The sequence below is a fragment of the Epinephelus lanceolatus genome, chromosome 16, assembly GCF_041903045.1.
Source record: "Epinephelus lanceolatus isolate andai-2023 chromosome 16, ASM4190304v1, whole genome shotgun sequence".
Classification (NCBI taxonomy): domain Eukaryota; kingdom Metazoa; phylum Chordata; class Actinopteri; order Perciformes; family Serranidae; genus Epinephelus; species Epinephelus lanceolatus.
The window spans coordinates 11632444-11652444 of NC_135749.1; the positions used below are offsets into that span (position 1 = coordinate 11632444).

The following is a 20001-nucleotide window of genomic DNA, read 5'->3' on the forward strand; positions in this document are numbered from 1 at the left end:
TTCTCAGCCCTAATGACTAAATACATATTTCAAGGTATGTTGCTGAGTTTATTTTCTAATGTAGGTTGAGAATGAAGTCAGACGGGGAAAGACAGGGATATCATGTACTGACGCTGAGTGAAGGACCTGTCAGTCTGCGTGTCATTCTGATTTAATAATATGTCACTATGTCTCATGAAACTCTTGTGGTTTCATATCAATGGTAACCATGGCAACAGGAACAATCCCTTTTTGTTCTGGTTACATGTTCAACACACAGTTGCTGAAGACAAAAATGTAGCTTAGACTGGTTGTTAGTCGTTACAGACATGGACAGTGCAACAGGTACCAGAGCTCCGCAAAGACATTTTAGAAAATGCTAAGTTAACATTAGTTAAATATTTGTTAAAAAATAAATCAGTATTTGCTAAACTGAAGGCAAATTACTTTAGAAAAGAACCGTTGGTGGTTAGCCACAGACAGTCGATGGGACTAAGTATCTTACTGCTACTTCCGCTATCTGACCGGAAGTTGCGCCAATAATCATTTCTACAGTAGTACCCTCAGGAATAAGGTGTGTAGAGGTGTCTTTGATTCCCAGGCTGTGTGTGTGTGTCCAGTTTAGCCTTACCGATGACTTGTGGTGTTGTCTGGAGCCCAGAGGTCTTTACTCGGCCATCCCTCTGCTAAACTTTGACCTCTGTGGAGCGCCTTCTCTGTCTCCTTTGCTCGGATCCAGATGATTTGGCACACACGGTCAAAGTCGTCTTGCGGTGCGTCCGGATGAGTCCAGATGGAGCGTGGAAAAGGTGTGAATGTCCTCGGGAACCGCTTCCTCGGGTTTGTGGGGATCATTTTGTCCACACGTTAGCGTGTACAGGAGTCTGTCAGACTTGTTACAGCAACTGTTTAACGGTTTATTTTGATGCAGCCTTTGATCTGCCATAGCAACCGGTTGGAACTCTTTAACGGTCTATAACGGTAGATCGCCCAAGTTACCTCCTGTTATAGTGTTTATGAACTTTAATGATGACTGTAGTGGATGAATTAACATCACGTGTATATTTATTACACACCAACATGCTGGACTTGACATATATACCCACACACACTTAAACTTATTGGACATCCCCATAATTCACCCGTGCCTATCTCCCATTAAGATATAGGCTACCAAAGTTGACTCCGTGTCCCAGAACAACCCGATCAGGGGAGACAGGAGCGGCCCAGTGTTGGGCAAAGTTTAATTTAATGTTGCGGGGAGACTATTTATGATCTCCATCTTGTATGTGGGGTCGAAGGCCACCGCGCATTTCATTATCCCGACTGTTTCCACGCACGGCGCATTGCGGAAAACTAATTACACCGGTCATATGCAAAAGTGGAAATGACATTCAAATTTACTGTCGAGGGGTTCCAGCCTGTTAAGCATCAATTTCACGTTTAGTGAGCAGGAAGTGGACATCTATGTTAAACTGCCGGGCAATCCGATGATTGGCCTTAATGGATGGAGACAATGGGCCCCTAAATCTTAACCATAACAAATTGGGAACAAGGTAGATTTAATGCGTCATGAACTATTATTATTATTATTAGTATTATTATTAGGCCTATTATCAATTATCATTAAAAAAATATTTAGCTGTTTTTTCAAGGGCATAGGTTTTGTTTGCACGTTGGATGGGGGGATTTTACGCATCAACACATAGGGGAATTCTGTGCACCAGTTTGCGCCTTTTCTGCATCAATTAATGCTGTAAATATCTTTAATTTTGCCAAAATCAAAGATGTTTTTATTAGGAGACAAATGCACCTCCACATCCAGGCTTTTATCATCATAGAGGCATATTTATCTAATGAAAAATAATAGTTTATGGCGCAAAAAGTGTGGTGACTGGAGTTAGATATGTCTCCAAATGCTTTTGAACTGGAGAGGGAACTGGTACTGAGAGGGAGAGAGAGGAGAGGACGTGAGAGAGAGAGGAGGGGAGAGATAGAGAGAGACACGCAGAGAAGACGGAGCAGGTCTGCAGTCTGATTCTTGGCGTCGCACAGACCCGAGACGACGCTGTGGCCAAGCGCTGCGATACTGGGGATACATACATACCGCATATTTCTCTCTATACAGTCAGATCTCTGACTACACTTCAACGTTGGTGAAGAACTTCCAAAACGAGGCGATTTTTTTTTTGGTTTCTTGGATCCGGATAACCTCTGTGGCTCTCCATCATCCGTCGTCCGTTCATCTGAATCTCGGTCCAATGACGAGTTTTAACGTGGATTATCGACACCGCACATGTTACATGGAGATAAAATAAAGAGGACAAATAAGTGCTGCGGGACAAACTGAAGGAGGGATCTCCTGGGTCTTTTTCTGCCGTGTGTCTGGTAATATCAATTACATATGTGGAGCGGTCGAGGGGATTTTCGTGATTTTTTACGCGTGCGGGGTAGATCAGTGACCACTTGAATCACGTCTCCCCCTTGGTTTGCCTCCCCTCCTTTCTCCCCCTTTAGGTGTGAAATCGATCTTCTCAGACAGAGACTCTGAACCCCTCGGTCCCCGCATGACATGGTTCAGTCCAGCTGCGAGATCCGAGCCTCCTCCATGCATTGGGATTTTTCTCAGCGCCGACACCGAGTGAATCTCCCTTTTTTGACCATCTGAGAAGTATCGTGCCTGCCAGACCCGAGAGAAAAAGCCCTGCCATGACCGCCGCTTCAAACCGGGACGGAGCAACGGGACTTGTGAGGAGACCGGAATGCGCATGCAGGAAAGGGGACGGAATACGGATTTTTGCTCTAATGAAGGCGGGAGTGCAGGCGCACCATTGGAGCCGGGTGCTGTTCTTATATATGGGGCTACTGGCCGCCTCAGTAAAGGGTAAGTCCCCATCTGTACCGCTGAAGACATGCAAAATGCAGCAGCCTAACCCCCACTCCACCGCCCACCCTCCACGATCCCCTGACTGAATGCAAATCAGCAACACACACACACACACACACACACACACACACACACACACACGCACTCATCCTAAAGGCGCATTTAGGAATCAACCTTGCTGTGATGTCGCTGTTTCAGCACCCCAAAGTTATTAATAGAGGAGAGGTGGCTGGCTGGGTGGCTATTTTGGTGACAGCGGATCCTCTGGAATTGCAACTGAGCCTCTGTCTATCCTTGACTCTGTTGATGCGTTTCATTAAAGGACTGTGTTATGGGTGTTTTCTGAGGAAATGAGGGAGGATTAAATGAGCTGAGGGGATGAGTATTAAATAAACATCTCGTGTTACTGCTGCTTCCTACAGAGGAAGCTTTACAGGTGCAGAGGAGACTGTGTGCAGCATGCGCTGCTGGCGTGAGGAAATCAGTTGAGGTGGTCAAGCAGGCGGCTGATTATTATGCCGTTCAGAGTCCAAAAGGGTGTGTGTGTGTGTGTGTGTGAGGGTCTCCTCTCTGACTGTTCCTTCTCAGTTCCTCAGCTCAGACCCCACAAGATTCTCCACTTGCCCAAGTAACCATGAACATTTGGTGTACAGTTCTCCCCCTCTTTGCCTTTCTATATGTGTGTGTCTGTGTGTGTGTGTGTGTGTGTGTGTGCAGGCTACGAGGCGTGCGCGCGCGCGTGTGTGTGTGTGGAGGGGGGGTAAGCCTAATTAACTGACTCTGGGTTTTCTGTCCTTGATTAATTGCAAATGGAAATCTTGCAACCGGAGCTGGGCATTCAACAGATTATCATTACTATTCATTTACTTTCACGTCTTCGCAACATAATGTGTTTCTGAAAAGAAGTGACTCAGTAACTGATCCATGATCTTTTGTTTTTTGTCTTTTCCATAGCTGTGGACATTCATTACGAACAGCCCGTGGCGTTATTTAGAGCCCAGGCTTTTCGGGGGAAGAGCCGCAATGATTTTTTGCCATCCCGAGCAGGTCCTTTGGCAACGAAAGCCAACCGTTTTATCACTGTCTTGGCTCCGCACCACAGAATGGGCACTATTTTTAGCAAAAGCCAAGAATACTGCCACGGCCACAATATGAATTTGACAGTGAGTCATGGCTCTGTGTTCGCCCACTCATACCTTTTGGTTGGACAGCACATAATCCAAGAGTGAGTGGAAACTGGGCACATTTTCAGCACCACCAAAGCACAGTAGGCCGTGTCGTCTCCTGCTGCTTAAGTGCGCTTTCAGCTTGATCATTACTATTTTACAGGAAAACGTCATCCCTCTCATGTCTCCCACCGAATATCTCCCACTTGTCACCCACTTTTGAGCAAACTTGTGTCATCAACCACCCAGATGGTTTTTGGTGAGATGTATCGCGCGCGGCTCAGTGCCAATGATACTGACAAATCTCCCTCGACTTTCATGTGGAGTAAATCTCATTGCGGCTATATTCGTAGGAGGCTTCTTGTTTTATTTGCGTCCGGGGAGCTTTTTATTGCCCACTCTCTCGCCGTTTGAGTCTACTTTTGGAGCCAGTAAAGCGACTCTAAGTTATTGCACATATTTACAAAGAGCAGGGAAGGCTCGGGCTATCTATCTTGCCCCCTCCTGTAACAGCGTTTACTTTAAACTGTGCCAATAAATATGTTAGGATACCACACGCCGGCGTTGAGGTGGTCTGGCGCGTCCCTCGGTGCTGCTGCAGCCACCAGCAATTGCCCCATCCTCCCATTGAGCGGCACCAGAGCCTCACGCTATGCTGAGAGGCGGAGCGGAGAGGGATGAGAGGACCTGGGGTTCGTGGCGTTTCTCTACCCACACACTTTATCAAACCAAATCAAGAGTCGCCGATTAATAATCAACAGTAGCCAGCAGACACGTGCGTAATGCTGCACGCTGTCCAAAATGAAACGGCTGCTCATTTCCAGGCTGTGTTTGATAAGCATCAGATGTATAATAGTGCTTTAACACTGTCTTCATTTGTCAACCAGTTTCACTTTAAACAATTTCCAGCCTACATTGCCACCCAATATAATTCCCAAGGGGCCACACAGTCAAAGGCAGAGATGTGTGAAAGGTTTTTAGCGGAGATATTGAAGAGAGCAGCGCGCTGTCTCCATTGGATCAAAACCAGCTGTCCCAGTGGACCCGCCGCTCAATAAACGGTAATCAACCTCTATTCATTTAATCGTGCAGAGGAGAGAATGCGAAGGCCAGGGAGAGAGAGGGAGAGGAGGAGAAGGAGGAGGAGGAGGAGGAGAGGAGGCAGATTGGGGATGACGTGTCTTGCCTATCTGGTGCGTGTTTCGGCTCTCCACTCCACGCCAGCTCGGCCGGTATTAGATCATTCGTCAGCGGCGCATGAGACAGTCGCTCAACATGTCCATTTACACGCAAGATCACGCTCCTTCTCCGCCGCCGTCCGCTCCTCTCCTCAGCCACGCTCCCCTTTATACAAAGGCACCGCGTTGTGCTCATGATGCAACTTGCAGTAATGTTATGAGGACTGGAGGGCTTGATGCCCCTTTCCTTTTTATCTTTCTCGCTTCATGACATTTGCTTGTATTCGCACAGTCATGAGGCTCCTGAAGAAAGAGACAGGGCCAACGCGTGTGTGTGCGTGTGTGTGCGTGCGAGGAAGTCTAGGGGCTAAGGCGCGTGTGTGTTTCCAGGCAGTAACGCACGGAGAAAAACCTTGCTATGAAGTGGTTTTTGAAGTTGCACAAATCAAAAAATGACAAACTCAAACTTGACCTTTTTCATTTTAAAGACCTGCAGGCACACAGAGACCGAGGACTTGTGATTGATACAGTTTTAATTGGGAACACCTATTTAGAAACACATGACTTATCTAATGTCTTCACTTGTGGTCAGAATAGAATGTGAGATATGAGAGGATTTATTAGTTTCAATAGACTTTCTCTTATACATTCAGCACAGGGATGCTCCTTGTTTTGCCATATTGAAATAAAATAATTGGGGCCATGCGATGCACTGCAGACTGACACTTTCAGCATACTGGACAGCGACAGGCGCAGCTGAATGTGCCGCCCAGTTGAAGTTCTCCTCAGCACCACGGACAGCTCCCCCAGCCAACAGCCTCAGCAACAGCTGCTCCTCAGTGGAGAGCGAGCTGGCTCTATGAATTGGGATTTCTCCAATGTTTTCACGGCTTTGAACCCCCAATTAGACACAGACTTCAGACCGTGATTTGATAAGATCATATCACAAGGTTTTATACTGAAATTAGTAACTGTTTTACATTTTCGGCACCGTGGGAGTGAATTCAAGACAAGGAGCAGTGTTACTCATACATTATCTCACTGACATGGTATGGGGAGCTAAAATGATTAGTTGACTGACAGAAAATGATTATGCAACTATTGTGACTGAGCCATTTTGAAAGATGACAAACATGAGCTAGTTAGAGCTTCTCAGAAGTGAAGATTTGCTGTTGTCTTTGTTTTATGGGGTGTTAGATTAAATATCTTTGGACTGTCAGCTTGTGCTTTTGGAAGTTGTGATTTTTTTATGGATGAAATGATTAGAAAATCCCAAACCCCAGGTTGTGAAGCACCACCTTGGCAGCACTGTGTTGGCTGTTTGAAGGTATGTGGCCACTAAGATACAGTTGGTTCAGCGTTCTTGTGAACAACCTTGATCATATCTCTCAGTCCATCCATCCATTTTCAACTGCTTATCCGGGGCCGGGTCACAAGGGCAGCAGGCTGAGCAATGTACTCCAGACGTTCCTCTCCCCCGCAATGCTTCCAGCTCCTCCTAGGGGACCCTAAGGCGTTCTCAGGCCAGATGAGATATACTGTATAATCCCTCCAGCGTGTTCTGGGTCTACCCCAGGGCCTCTTACCAGCTGGACGTTCCCAGAACACCTTTAAGTGTCTGGAATGCCCAGAGCACCTTTAGCGGGAGGCGCCCAGGAGACATCCTGATTAGATTCCTGAACCACCTCAACGGGCACCTTTTGACACGAAGGAGCAGCGGCTCTACTCCAAGCTGCCTCTGGATGTTGGAGCTCCTCACCCTATCTCTAATTGTCACTACCTGAAGCTCATGACCATAGGTGAGGGTCAGAACGTAGATGGACCGGTAAATCGAGAGCTTTGCCTTCTAGCTCAGCTCCCATTTCATCACAGTGGTTTGACACATTGCCACGCCAAACAACCTGTCCATGTCACACTCCATTTTACCCTCACTTTTCAGCAAGACCCTAAGATACATGAACTCCTTCACTTGGGGCAGTAACACTCTTCCAACCCAGAGATGGCAGTCCACCATTTTACATCAGAGAACCATGGCCTCATGACTTGGAGGCACTGACTCTCATCCTGACCGCTTTTAACTAAGCTGCAAAGCACCCCAGTGCATGTTGGAGGTCACGATGTGATGAAGCCAACAGCACAACATCATCTGCAAAGAGCAGAGATACTATTCTGAGGTCCTCAAACCAGACACTCTCCTCCCCCCCAAAGCCCAACATAACAAAAATAGACTTCCATGTGTTTCATGTTTCCCATATGTGCTTTCATGACGAATACACAGGCATCTCACTTCCCTTTTGTCTCTCACTTCTCTCCCACCTGTCTGTCTGCTACCCTCAACCTCAAATCCTCCACTACCTGCACGCTCAGTTGCGTCCCATCTCCCATCTGCTCGCTACATTCACCGTTGAGCAATAAAGGATGGAATGGGAGCTGAGAAACAGATGACATTATCTATTTACTCAAAACAAAGAAGTGTCTGGAATGCAAATTAGAAGCATATCGCCGTGTTGTTACTTTTGCTACTTGAGCGAAGGAGAAAGAGCCGTAGAGTGGGAGGGAGAGTGCCGGTCAAGATAAAGATGGCGATCGTAAAGTGGTGGTGCAGGGAGGGGAAAAACAGCAAAACAGCAGGATGGAATTTACTGTGAGGGGAAATGAGCGGCAGAAAGGGGAGAGGAGTGTTGGAGTAGAGGGGTGATAAGCTTACACCAGCTGAGAGATAATCCGGGCCCTATGTTTCTGTGGCTTTTGAGTGCTGGGTGATTTTCCTCTCTTTAGTAAATTATCTATTTGGAAGGCTCATTTTCTTATCAGGCATCAAGCAGACTCCTATTTCAACAACTAACAGCGTGTAAGTAAGCTCGTGGGCACGTGCATGTCTGTGTGTGTTTGGATGAGTCTGTGAGTTGCCACCCCCATTCACTCTAGGACGATTAGACTAAAGTAGCAAGCAGGTCATTAGTTAGCTCAAAAGGGGCCACTGAGAGACCGGATGTGTGTGTGTGTGTGTGTGTGTGTGTGTGTGTGTGTGTGTGTGTGTACATGTGTGTACATGTGTGCACGTGAGCAGCTTTCAAAAGGATGCAAATGCTCAGTCCTTGTACGCACCCTGATTTCACCCACCTGCTGATGTGTCATCCCGCTCCCCTTTCTATCCCCCCCCCGTACCTTCCTTTTCCTTCTATCCCCTACTCCCTCCCTCCCTTCCTCCCATCAATCCCGCCACCTCCCCTTTCTTCCTCCATCCTCCTCTCTGGTGATTCACACTGTCATCTGTCTCCAGATGGCCAGAGCTCTGTCACTGTGCTTCGTCACACTGATCACAGCCCCACAGTGACTCACACACACACACACACACACACACACACACACACACACACACACACACACATACGCACTAATTCATGCAGACTCCCATGAAAAAAAAACAAAAAAAAACAACTAAATGCATTCATGCATTTGGTCACACTCACACTAGCCACACAAACTGGACCATTAGACGTTCTGGACTTATAGCCAGATGAGCATTCGTGGAATTTCGTCACTGAAGTGGCCCTTAATGAGATGATGAGGAACATCCAGTTCATTTTCAATACAATTCAATTGCTTCCTCTGCTATTTCATCTATTAAACTACTATTAACTTTGATGGTATTACCACAGTAAAATAGTTAGCTTTCATTAAATATTTAAATATGATGCATACATTAAAAAAATAAGTCAAGTGCGGGACACAGAAGCAGAGAAGAAATTATACATACAGTAAAAATTAAGACAAAGTGAAATATTGAGGATACAGGAGAAAAACAAAAAGACAAAACCAGAGTAACCCAAAAAAAGCAATATAACTCGTGTTCAAACTGGTGGGGATGTGGAAAGTGACGTAGAGACTAGATATGTATGTGTTGTGTGTGTGCATGTAAGAGCGTGTGTGTGTGGGAGTTATAATGTGTCAAAGGGAAAGAGTAAGAGAGCATTTGCGAGGGGGGTGGAGGAGTGTTTAGAAGAACCAGAGGGTTACGTCCTTGTCAGGATATAACTGTCCAGCCTTTTTTCCTTGTTACGTCTTTTTCTTTTCCAGATGGGGTGAAGCTGTTTGTGGCGTTGCATTATTTCTCTGGGGTATCAATCATTGAGTCCATAGTCCATGTTGGTGGTGTTTTTCTGACCCATACGGTGAATGCGGTGGAGGGTGATGACGGTTTCGGAGGGTAGTTTGAGTTGTTGGATCATGAAGTCTTTGACTGTTTTTTCCAGGTCGTCTGCGGGTTGTTGTGGATTGCTGGTGAAAACTAAATTGTCCCTCATGCTGTGTGCTTGTAAGTCCAGGATGGTTTATTTTATAGCTTTGGGTTCAGCTGTGACAGAGTTGAGCTGGGTGGTGAGTGTGTTGATGGTGTGTTGAAGTGATTTGTGTGTTGAGTGTATATCAGGCTTTGGCGGATTGCTTGAAATTCACGGTGAAGTACTTCTACAAGTGCAATTCTGTTGTCAAGTCCGAAGAGTTTATGTCCAATGGCCTACCTCTATACAGCATGGTGGTTTCCGGGGTGTGGATGGTGTACCTGAGCTGGACAAGTGAAATCTTTTGTTGTTGGAAGTGAAGGTGGATTTGCCGGTTGGTGTTGCGTTGTTCAGAGTCTGTTGAAACACTTGTTGATGTACTGTCCAAGGTGGTCCAGTTTGCTTTCTGTAACAATCCAGTGAAAAGCAGAAAACGCAGATGTAGAAAAAATGGAAATGAAAGAAGTTTTGTGTCCGGGGAGATAAATTTGTTTGGCGGGTAGTCTAGCAGCCGGGGGCGCCATCTTGGATCTCGCACTGTCTCGTGAGAGTTCCATTCACAGCAGCATCAGCGCCCTCCAACCTCAATATGATGCATACATATTCAAACCAAGACATTTAATGTCCAGAGGCTCTGGTTGCAAAGTCAGTCGTTCAGATTTGACACAAGCAGAGAGATTCTGCTGGAAAACAAACGAGAAATATCTCTTTCAGCATGTCCCTAATTGCAGCGTTGTATTAATAAATGTATAGTTTGGCTGCTTTACGTATCCAGAGAATATAAATGTTGTGCCCGTCACACAGTGCCTGGGCTTCACATTCACAACACACTCCTGTGAGCTCCTCTGTTACTCTGTTAGCATTTTAGCATCTTAGCTCCATTAGACACGCTGCATGGTGGATGTAGGAGTTATAGCAAAGTGCTTTGCTCATGGGCATGCTAGCACTGACTCTTGGGAGGAAAGTGGTTTTTGCTTTCCCATCCACATTTCCCAGTAGGAGACAGCTCAGTTGTACCGGGCAGCTCCCAGATGTGGATACGTGCTACTACTGTAACTGCTGTGCTGCGAGCCAAAGCACGCCAGGAAAAGAACACACGTGCTCAGTCAATCTTCCCGGGATAACTACAGGTGAAAATAGATCACATAAATACTTATAAAAACACTGAGGGCTTACATGTCTCTGAGCCATGTATAGGAGAGAAGCTGTAACACAGAGGTCTCAATCCTGATTCAGATTCTCATCTTCCCGTTATTATCAGACGTCGGGTATTTGCCCCCGCTACTGTAAATCCCCACAAAGTGAGAGACAGATGTAGATGCCCTGTCTGTCTTGTATAGACACAAAGCTCAGGCAGGGGTTTCTTTAGCTTCCTGATTTACACTGTTCTTATCAGATATCAGTGATCCCAGAGATTGAAGATTAGATCCCGGGCAGGAGGTATCTTGTCCTTGTCCTTGTCTTTTTTCCTTTCCTGTACAGCTCCTCTCTCTATTCAACGTATAGGCAATCTGTCAGAGGCCTTTTTCTGGGAAAGAGGCAGAGTCATCATGTGGAGAGAGGCAGTGAAAGTGTGTGCTTGTCCTGTGTCCTACTCTTGTGAGGTCCATTTTGACTTCAGAATCTGACGCATATGCACTTGTACTTTAACAGCCACAATAACAACAGTGTTTTGAAAAACACAATCTTAAAAAAGTGCTTTTTGATACATTTACATGTTGTGTTTTTGTGTCTTTAAACCAGTAGTTTGCCATGTTGGACAAATACATGCTTATTTGCTGTCTTGCCAAGAGTCAGCTGACAGGATTGATAGCTCTCTCATAGCTGTGCTGTAAATACGGCTACAGCTAGCAGGTGGTTAACTTAGCTTAGCATATAGACTGGAAACAGGTGAAACAGCCGTAACATTGCTAGGTTTGGACGCTTCTATCTAACGTCAGACTAAAGTGTGTCTGCTCGAGTTAATCACCCTCAAAGTGTCTGGTGTCGAAACCAGTTTAACCTAACGTTACAGCTGTTGTCTGCTGGCTCATGTTACACATTTCGCTGCCACGGGGGAAAATAAATTCCTAATGAGTGGAGGCGAGTGGAAAGTGTCTGCTGATGTCTTCACTGCAGAAATTGACCAAACCAAATGACCTGTAAAGCTGTCAAAAAATACAGTGTTATGTAAGGCAGGGTATTGTTTAAAAATTAATATACCAGCACCAGCTCTCATAAAGTGATACCAGTAGAGTACCACATCTGATACTTCATTTAATACCCACCATGTGAATCAAATCAAATACCTTTTGAAAGTGTTCAGATTTTGAAAATATTTAATTATATTCAACTTCACCATGTCACAGACTGTATGGATATTAGCTGCTATGGTGGTGGGATCCCCATCAGCCACCACCATGGTAGCAGCTACTCGTCCTGGAGTCCATGCAAGTTAATATTACGTCATAATGTAAAACAGATATTAAGGGTGTGTAACAAGACATCAGTCTGGATGAATATCTCAATTCAGTGATCAGTGATCCAATGTCATTGATGCAAAGTGAAAAGATTGATACATATTGTTATCTTCAAGGTACGGCTTTATCGTTGAATTCCCATGTTACGTCTTTGTCACCGTTTCCATCCAAGCACACCTCCTTCCTAAACATTTAAACAGTGCTAGTGGCCTAGCAACAGACAGATAATGCTAGGCAGCCAAGAAAACGACAATGAAGATATTTAATGGTATTGTCTCATATCAGTCCGTGACACCAGGTATCGGCACGCCAGGGGCCCCGACCCCGTTTTCTATCCCTGCGGGTGGTGGGCCCACAGGGCGACGGCTCCATGTTATTACTTCGGGCTGAGCCCAACCGGGCCCCATAGCCCAAGGCCAGGCCACTAGACGCTCGCTGGCGAGCTCTCCCCCCGGGTCTGGCTCCAGGAGGAGGCCCTGGTTTCCCCATACTGCGCGAGGTACTCTTCTCCCGAGTGGTCCACTTCATTAAAGGTCTCTGAATCACTCTTAGTCTGGTCCCTTTCATTGGGACCACTTTGCCTTGGCGGGGCTGGGCTCAGCCTTAAAGATAGGGTGAGGAGCTTGGACATCCGGAGGAAGCTCTGAGTAGAGCTGCTGCTCCTTCGCGTCAAAAGGGGTCAGTTGAGGTGGTTCGGGCAGCGTTCATTTTAGGAATGCTTGTGGTGATTGGCTGCAAGCAAAACCATACAAATAGTCAATTTGTTTCATAGATCTGAGTACAAAAAAAGATCGAATGCAGGTATCGTTTGAGTGGAGACATGATATTTTGGTCAATACCGTAGAGTGTGTCAAGTACCAATACCCAGCCATAGTCATTTAAGAAGATGGCAAACCCAACAGGACATTCTGAAATATCAGAAATCTGTTATCTTTCATCTTCAATATGGGCAATCCTGTATCTCATATATGTCTATTTATAAAAGCCAGTTACTGTTAATGATATTCAGGAACAAAGAGACAAACATTAATTGAACATCTCAGTCCGTATTTTTGTGCAAATTAGATGCAACCTTGAGCTCGTATACATCAGGAGAAATGATTTAATGTGTAAGTTGTAGATGTGTTTGCCAATCTGACACGCTGCCAAAATATGTTTCTCCTCATAATCTCTATATCTTGAAAAAGAAAGACAACATTGGCTTTAATTTACACGTATACTGCCAATGCAAAACTCCCTTTCTCGTGCTGTCAGCAGTGTGGAAGTGCCATATGCAGAGACAATATTTCATTAAAGAAAAATTCTCATCCATTTGAGTGAAGCATGCAGCCCATTAATTATGATTGTGGTCTGCAGTTGACACTTGATCCTTCCTGGGGGGCAGTTAGGCTCCGAGTTGAAAGGTTAAAGTGTGATTCAGTAAGTTGAAATGAGGCTGATTGATCAGCTGCTGCTCATTCGTCTCTCAGTGATAGATGGAATTGTCCTGCTGGGATGGTCATGACCTGACCTCTGCATCAGCGCTTCCTCTTGGGTTTAATATACACGACTCAGAGAGGATGAAATGTTCATGAATACCCACTCGCTACCACACATCGACATGCTTGCCCAGGATGATCTCATACGTTTAACACATCCATAATTGCATTACCGCACCTCCTGTTGATGCTGTTTAATGGGTTTGAGTCCAGAAAGTGTAGTTTTAGCTGATTTCCGGTGCACTTAGAGTGCAAGTACACAGCAAAATGTTACTAAAGGTTGGCTGCTCAGCGTAGGTTCAGTCTAACGTAACTCAAAGAGCCCAGCTGTCAGATGTGAGCAGAATGACAATGAGGTGATAATTGACCTTCACTGTTTCACACATTAATGTCACACACAATTGCGCGTCTTCCCGTAAGTACCGGGGAGAACTGAGGAGAGAACTGAAATGATTCGAGGCATGCATGAGCGTATGTTTGTGCACATTTCGATGTAATGTGGGTGCACGTCTGTGTGAGGGTGTTTGCATGTGTGAGATGTAGTGTTAAGGCGGGCAATAATGAATAATAGAGGATCGGTCTTAATACGTGCTCTTCTGTTTTCTTGTTGTCATGGGAACAACATACAGCTTCTATGACAGGAGCAGTGAGTGAGGCTTTCTGAACTGCACTTCTCTCCTCTTTATTTTTCGTACTGATCAATACTTAACCAACCTGAGGAGTTAGAGGACCAAGCTAGTACTGTAATTAAAAACAGATGTGATTTTGTCGTCTAAGATCAGCACATTTATCGGCACAAGATTAAAATAACATCAAAATGTTGACACTACTTAGCTCAAGGTTTACACAAATGTATGTATATTTTTTTGTCTTACCTGTAGTGCTGTTTTGGGGTGAGTTGCAGAGTGTTGGAGATATCAGCCATAGAGATGTCTGCCTGCTCTCCAATATAAAGAAACTAGATGGCTCTCAGCTTGTGGTGCTCAAAGCGCCAAAAACACATTTGAAAAACTCAACAGTCTTTTTTACAGAAATCATGATTGGTTGCTCAAGATAATCCACAGACCCTGTTGTGAGCAGTTTCATGGAGGAGCTATTTTCTGTCTTCCAAACTACACCCACCAACTGTATTACCGTGCAGAAGGAAATGTGCATCTACTCATCGACGAGAAGTTTGTGCTTGTGACAGCATGAGATGGTAAACATTAATGGCGTCCACCTGTGCTGCGTGGTAACGTTAGCTAGCTCAGTGGTGGCAGGGCTTAACCCTGCTAGCCCATTTATACCAGCCGTCTCTGATCATGTCAGCTGAGGGGGAGGCCAGAACCCTATGTTCAATTGCGCGCACACACCAAACACAGCAAACCAAAGGCAGGTGAATGTGTGTGCAGGTGGAGGAAGGCCATACTCACTCAGCAGGCCATTCCATGAGATCTACACTCGTTATTGAATAAGACTATAAAAATGGTGACCTTTGACCAGAGAGTTAGGAATGAAAATGACTAAATAAAAGCCGAGGGACAGCCAGTTTAAACCCCAGTCACACGGGAAGGTTATTTTAAGAACACAAAAAGCAATGGCAATTAATCAGCTGTGTGACATATCCACCTACTCAGTGTGACTTATCACACGCTGCAGAAATAAAGATACAACTACAAAGAAACAAATGGCTTAAAGTCATCCCAAAAGTCCAAACAAACCTCTTAGTAGCTTGTCTCCCTGCCACAGTCTAACCCAGGGATACTCAGCTCTGGCTCGGGATAGGTTGCTGGGTGGCCCACTGAGTCAACCATTTTCATTTTCTGAAATTGGCCCCCGGTCAAAGCAAGTTGAGTATGCCTGGTCGAACCTGACTAACATAGCATGTGGCTCATAGGGAGAGTGTTTCCAGGTGAGAGGAAACCAATGTGGAGAGAGAGACAGGGGCATGGCTGAGTACTCATAGATCAAGGGCCGTGGCTCTGTCACAAATACAAATGCACACACACAAACATATTAACACACTGACAAACACACATACATTTCTGCGGGCATCGAGCCTTGCTGTGTTGTGTGTGGGAGGCCCAGCGCTGAATAAACTCCCCCACAAAGACAGGGGTCTGTCTGAAAGGGAAGAACATCAACCGTAACATGCCTTTGACTCTGAATGGGCTACTTCTTATTGATCAGCTTGAAGCCTTGCTGCGTGGGTTGCTGAGAAGCTGTGTTGTTCACAGCAACACCAAAGTGCCATACAGCTGTTTAAATGTATTGATAAGAAAAGGAGACATTGAGGAAAAACAACATGATGAAGAAGAGATGAACAATAGCACCTCTTTGAAATCAGTGTGTCATCTGGGTGAATGCTTGTGTAGTTTCAGGAATGGGTTGTGTGAAAGTGCGTGGGTGGCTTTTTTTCGGGTGGGTGGCCGGGTTGCAGGTCGTTTTGGCTGGCGTGATGATACTGCTGGTTAAATATGACCCATCTGGAAGGAACTGCCTGCCCCCCCGCCCACCCTCCCGCCCTTCTCTTCCTCCCTGTCTGAGAGAACACATGCTCCATTGTGCCTCTTTTGCCAGCCAGCCCTGATGACAGTCAGGAGTGTGTGCAAGCACTCATGCAAGTGTGCATTTCTGCATGCATGTATGCCTTTTTATCATGCAGCAGCTTTCTCTGATGCTTTAATCTTTGGCTACAGGTTTGCACGTGGGTGTTGTTTATTTTCTTAATCCACAAAATTCACCCTGCAGCGATGTTGCTGTGACAATGTGTTTTTGTTTGCGAGTGCATGTGTTAACTACGTGTTGCAAAAGGAGTCAGTAAATCTTTGGAAAAAATGCCAGAGCCTGATATGTGGCAAATGCACAGAAGTGGAATGAAACTAAATTAAGTCAAGCTGTACTTAATATAAATTTGAGGTACTGACAGCTTTAGTTACTTTCTACTTTGCATTAAAGTGATGTGCACATTAATGCATTACTAATTATAATCCAGTAATACAATGAATATTATTTTGAAATGAACCATTCTGCATTATGAGTACTTTTACTTTTGGTATTTAAAGTACATACTGATGCTTTATACTTTTACTTAAGAAAGATTTTGAATGCAGGAACTGTATTTTGACACTCTAGTATTGAGTCCTGCTTCACCACCACAGATGCATCCACATATGCACTGCTCGAGTGCCCTCTCTGTACACACAGATCATTGTTTTTACTTCACACATTTATGCAGTAGGAGGCCATTGTGAGCTTCGATTGTGCGCCATTATGGAAATGTAAGCTCCATTTTTCTGCCCTTTTAAGGAAACTGCATTTACCACCCAGCCCAGTGGAAACAACCTGTGAGGGGGAGGGCAAAGTGGGAGCAAGCCTATCGCAAGTGCCTTCCACTGCATTTGGCTTGTCTATAACGGCAGACGGTGTCGTCCTGGCCCGGACATTAGCCTAATGTATGGAGGCGAGTGGGATCGCTGAGCTCATCCATTTCCATTTTAATGGCGGCCATCTAGAGGTTAATTCGGATATGATGCGGTCAAGGCGCGCATATGCGCTGACACGTCAAGAGACAAATAGTGGTGCTGAGAGGATCTATGGGGCGGAAGGGTTTATCTTCCCACCAGGGAGGCAGTTACTGGCACACACACACACACATATACACACACACACAACATTTGGTTGTTTGAAGTTTACTCATGGGGTAGGTTATATGTGATAGTTGATAGCTTTGTTACTTGATAAACCCCATGAGAGGCACTTATTTGGTTGGAAATTATTCACTGTTTGCTCCGATGGGATGCTCATTTTGTATGAATATAGCTCCTGATAGACCACATGTATGGAGGCTTTATGGTTTCCCCTGAGAATAACAAAAGAGCTGAACCCTGTATTTTAGCTATGTGATGAGAGAGACTTAAATAGGTAGTTCATGGTGCATTTTAAATGGCGAGTGCTCATTTCTTCTCACGGAGGCTTCCTTATATATATGTGTGTGTATATACCGTACATGCTGTGGCTACAATTCGACCAATTTTACAGTAATTTCCTGCTGCAGTGGATTATTCTTTAAGGTTATTTTAGGGTTTTTTTGCCTTTAATTGACAAGACAGTATAGTGACTGAAAGGAGGAGACAAAGAGAGGATGACACACAATATAGGCGTGCAGGCTGGAATTGAACCCATGGCTGCAGAGGCAAAGATATTGCCTTTGTATATAGGGTGCCAGCTCTATCCACTGAGCTACTGGGTGCGCCTGCCTTGCTTTATATTTCAATATTTTCTTTGATGTCCCAGTGAAACAGAAGTTACAGTAGAGCACCTTTAGCTTCTGTACTGTGACGTATATCGCAGTGAAACAGAATATTTGAGTGTCAGTCACAAGAGGGATTCAAATTAAATCCTTTGCATTTGATTGGACTGCTAAAGGTAGGCAGGCACAGACACACACACTTCTAGCGTTAGATCAGGAGGACAGCGAGGGAAAGATGAATGCATGAACGAATTAGACCTTAACCACATTGTTAGGGAGATGAAAAAGGAAGGTTTGATCGCTGAAGAGTGGCCGTGTCACAACAGTAAGGCCCTGATGGGTTTGCAGTAGCCTATCTGTCAGGGAGAGAGACAAAGCACATTGTGTTCTCCATGTAACGTCCACTGTAAAAGCTTTTCACATAATCTGGAGCTGTCACAGATACCACTTTGCTTAAGTGGAGAAAGTCTAGCCCACAGCCTGTAACCACAGTATTTTGGGGAAACAAAGACCCACAAGGCTGTTGCTGTCTAGCTTCATAGCTCTGTGTGGCTAAAAGTTGCAGATCGACTGATGGGTGGATGTCGTGATATTACTGGTTGAGTACTAGCTTCCGTAAACGCCATTTTTTTGTTTGATCGGAAGAAAACTTGATTGGATTTGATGATAGAATATGAAGAACATATTTTAATAGGTGCACAAAGTGTCCGAGAATGTGATCTGAAAGGGTTAAAAAGGCATATTTCATTTCATCTTGATTTTAACGTTCCCAGGCTGCAGCCTCACATTTATTGACAAAGTTGCAGACACACTGTGCTTCGCCGAGAAATGTCAGATTTCTGGAGGGCCTTTCTCAAACATCAAACAATAAGTTTTATTCTCCTCAGCTCTTCAGCTGGGTTCATTATGCACAACATAAGACGTAAGGCACTTCTATTATTGACTGCAAGAACAAGATGGTCTCTGCATCTTTGTCTTTTGTCCAAAGGCAAACTTGAATTGTAGATGAGGAGAGCAGACAGAGGCGGGAAGGGATAAAGAAACAGAAAAAAATAAAGATGGGAGTCCAGAGAGCAGATTTTCTCTTTTCTGTATTGTGAGTATTGTTTGTGTCTTTATGGCATTATGCGAATGTGATGTTGGGATTATGCTCTGCAAGATGAAATTTCCTCTCATTGAGAGTCACTGTAGCCAGTGTAATTGCATCTCAGCAGTGGAGTTACATGCAGATATGTGACACTGTACTCACCCAGGGTATAGGGATTACACTCATACATGTGTGGACAACTGATACCTCCATACGCAGTTCATTCACATGAACACACACACACACACACACACACACGCACACACACAGTGCTGAAGCAACCCTCCAAATAGACCTCTAGGATTCGCTAACAGTGCAGATTAAGCGCTATCTTGCTGTGAATGTCACACTGTCTGTCTGTGACCTCAGCGCAGAAGGGCAACGAGATGCAGAAAATAGGTGAAAAATCTCTCCCAAATGTGGTCTTCCTCGTTTACTCCCATTGGCTGTTGCTCTTCCTCTCAGTGACCCTCTGATATGTTCTTTCTCGTACACTTTTATCCCTCCCTCTCTTTGCGTTTCCACTGCTATTTTTTTCATCTCCCCTTCTTTGTCCCCCGTCTCACCTTTGCCGCCATTATTCCTCACATCACGTCTTCCAAATCTATTTTCTCATACGTCCATACATTCAGTCAGCCAGTCAGTCTATGCAGTGTCTGTCTGCTCCCGTCGCCCTCGTTCTCTCGCTCTCCCTGTCTCCTTCCTCCGCTCTGAGGGGCTGCTGTCCTGCCGGAGTACAGCACAGTGACCATCGATTCATCAAAGTGTCACAGCGCACTGCCGCAGCTCTGTATGCCTGCTACTAAACAACTGCCCTGGCAAAGCAAACAATAGCTCCAGCACACGCACACACACATACGCTGCGAGAACCTGGAGTGCTGCCCCAGCAAGGTCACACCTCTCCCTGTACACCCATTTGGCGTCGTGCACACCGGAGACGGTTAGTGCCAAGTGCATGCTGCCAGTGGCACAGTGGGCTAAGCAGTGGACAACATATCTGTTGAACGACCACGGATATCTAGCATAGTTAACATTTCTGAACAAGCCAATCCAAATAGTTCCTATGCTGAGGCATAAAATATCACACATACCCCTAGAATATGTTAGCAATTTTCCTAATTGCTGAACTAGCATATTCGCTACTACCTCATATTCATAACACCTGAACAACTTGAGAAAACATGACCTTCTACTTTGCCGGGGGTCCACCTGGCTAAAACAGCGTGGCCAGCAGTCTCTTTATGGGGTCTTTA

The 20001-nt window shown here is 45.2% G+C and overlaps 1 protein-coding gene across 1 annotated transcript in view; it reads left to right on the forward strand.

The window, feature by feature from the left end:
- Positions 1-1961: 1961 nt before the first annotated feature.
- Positions 1962-20001, forward strand: part of csmd2 (CUB and Sushi multiple domains 2) — a 289863-nt gene continuing 271823 nt past the window's right edge. Inside the window, exon 1 of the mRNA XM_033636937.2 lies at positions 1962-2863. Within this exon, the coding sequence (XP_033492828.1) occupies positions 2689-2863 (175 nt within the window). The 5' untranslated portion in view covers positions 1962-2688. The remainder of the gene's footprint in view (positions 2864-20001) is intronic.